General features: G+C 48.1%; 1 protein-coding gene across 1 annotated transcript in view; it reads left to right on the top strand.

Annotated features, from left to right (window-relative positions):
- Positions 1-455: 455 nt before the first annotated feature.
- LOC134182782 (kazrin-like) overlaps positions 456-2,500 on the top strand; it is a 10,035-nt gene continuing 7,990 nt past the window's right edge. The window contains exon 1 of the mRNA XM_062650219.1: positions 456-1,580. Within this exon, the coding sequence (XP_062506203.1) occupies positions 494-1,580 (1,087 nt within the window). The 5' untranslated portion in view covers positions 456-493. The remainder of the gene's footprint in view (positions 1,581-2,500) is intronic.

Here is a 2,500-nt window from a genome sequence, read left to right as displayed (position 1 = left end):
ATTTTTAAAAATAAATAATTTATTAATATCAATCTTTTAAAATAAATTTCAGAGTTAAATTTTTTAATCTTGTAATTAAGTAATTTTGTTATTTTGCAATATTTATATTTTTATATCGCTATTTTGAGCTGGAGGTGTGATGGTGTGGCATTTCTCGACTCCGCCCATATTTCACGTGCAAACACCTGCAGTGTAAACGCGTGTAGGAGGTGGACCCGACATTTCTGGCTATTATTTATGAAAAAACAAACAAACTGCAAATCGCACGTCACGATGGGATATCGCCTCATCGCCTCATTGACGTCCATTGTAGACGCTGCACTGCTCTGGTTTCTACACGAAGCCGCGCATTTGTCTGCACCTGTTGACAACTGATAAGGTCACGTGACGCGTTGACACGTGAACAGGTGTTTCCTGATTGGGCAGCGGTCTGATACACAGTATCAGGTCGCTTGTTTGCCGTTCGCGAATCATTGCGTCGAGAGACGGCGTCATGAGCGAGCTGCAGAGAGAGAGAGACAACAACGCGTGCGACGCACTCTCGGCGCTCGATCGCCTCTCGGTGTTGATCAGCGCGGGCGAATGGCGACAATCCGTTGGAGGAGATAAAGAGGCGACAAGTAGTGTCACCAAACAGGCGCTGGGAGATGTCGCCTTCATACAACAGAAGCTCAACGCGTTGGTGAATTGCCTAGACGAGGCGCGTTGCGAGAAGTCAAAGATTCAAGTCGAAATGGACGCGCTCGGCACTAAAGTTGGAAAGTCTCCGTCTCATGATCGTTCGGAGAGCGAGTGGCGGGTGCAGCTGGCCGAACTCGATCTCGAGTTGTCGAGAACGAAAGAGGCGCTCATGGTCGTCAAGGCCGACAGGAAGCGACTGAAAACCGAGAAGGCGGACTTACTGAGTCAAATGAAGCGTCTCTATACGACACTAGAGGAGCGCGACGCCGAGCTAAAGGAGTTTATTAGCGACTATGAAGACAGAATGAAGGAGGCGGAGGAGAGTAAACGACATTTAGTCGAAGAAAAGGAGAGTTTGGAGAGAGAGAAGTGGGACATGCTAAAACGTGCGAGAGACAGTGCGGAGAGAAGCGTCGCTTTGAGACAACAATTAGACACGCGAGAGGACCAAATTCGTTCGCTTGGAAATCAATTAGAGCGAATGAAGCGCGGAGAACTGCCGCAAGATGAAGAACAGCTCCCGCCTTACTCTGTCATTTCGTGCGACCAATCACTGACGCCATCGGAGCGCGCGGGCTCGTTCAACAACCAATCGAGTTCTTCTCGAGCTGCTACATGCGGCCAATCACGAAGCCCAGCGCATCACCCGCTCAGCACCGCCTCCCTCATATCCCAACAGACCGTCGACGAGGCGGCGCTCAGATCGACCGTTTTCGCCACACAATCGACCTACAACCGCAACTCCCTATCAGACGAAGTCGAGAGAGAGACGCCAAGCCCACTACCCGAACAAGAAACGCCGAAAAAATCAAAGAAAAAGTCCAGCACGTTTGGCTCGATTTCTCGCGTTTTTTCACGCACAAAGGCAAAGCGGAGCGCCAGCGCCGACGCCCTAGAGGGTAAGCAATAATGAGGCATAACGATAGCGACGATGCGATGTGCCTGGCTGGTGTAGTTTGAGAGAAACCTTCAGGCAATCGGATGGTAATTGAGTTTATGCTTGTGGTTTGGTGCTGTTTGTGTATGCAAATTGCCCGCACGCGACTGTGGTTTTAGCAGAGTGTTTGGTTGTGTACGCTCGTGGTTGGGCGAGGTGAAAATGTGTGGAAATAGCTGAAGGCTGCATGGATGCCTTGAGGAGTTTCCCCGGTGTGTGTGTGTGTGTGTGTGTGTGTGTGTGTGTGTGTGTGTGTGTGTGTGTGTGTGTGTGTGTGTGTGTGTGTGTGTGTGTGTGTGTGTGTGTAGGTAGTTTGGGGGTGGGAGATTGCTGTGCTTTGTTATGCCCTTTCTCCTGGTGGGAAAATTTGCCATTTGAGGTGGTGGAGGGTGGTTGTTGTGGTTAGGATTTTTGTCACTTGATTTTGGTCTGTTGTGTCTGATTGTCTCTGATTTGTTGCTTTGGGTCTGTTGTCTTTCCTGTCTTCTGTCTCTCTGTATGTATGTATGTATGTATGTATGTTTGTCTGTCCTGTGTCTGTCTGTATGTATGTATGTATGTTTGTCTATCTGTGTGTGTGTGTGTGTGTGTGTGTGTGTGTATGTATGTTTGTTTGTTTGTCTGTCTGTCTGTTTGTCTCTGTCTGTACTATGTATATATGTATGTTGACCTATTGTCTGTCTAGCTGTCTGTCTATATTAGTCTGTCTGTTTGTGTGTGTCTGTTTTGTGTGTGTGCGTGTGTCTGTTTTGTGTGTGTGTGCGCGTGTGTCTGTTTTGTGTGTGTGCGTGTGTGTATGTGTGTGTCTATTTCCTGTGCTTGTCTTTGTGTCAGTATGCTTATTTTCCTGTCTGTCTGTCTTTGGGTAACAGGTACTTAGCC

Source organism: Corticium candelabrum, chromosome 7, assembly GCF_963422355.1.
Source record: "Corticium candelabrum chromosome 7, ooCorCand1.1, whole genome shotgun sequence".
Lineage (NCBI taxonomy): Eukaryota > Metazoa > Porifera > Homoscleromorpha > Homosclerophorida > Plakinidae > Corticium > Corticium candelabrum.
This window is presented reverse-complemented; position numbering and strand designations above follow the sequence as displayed.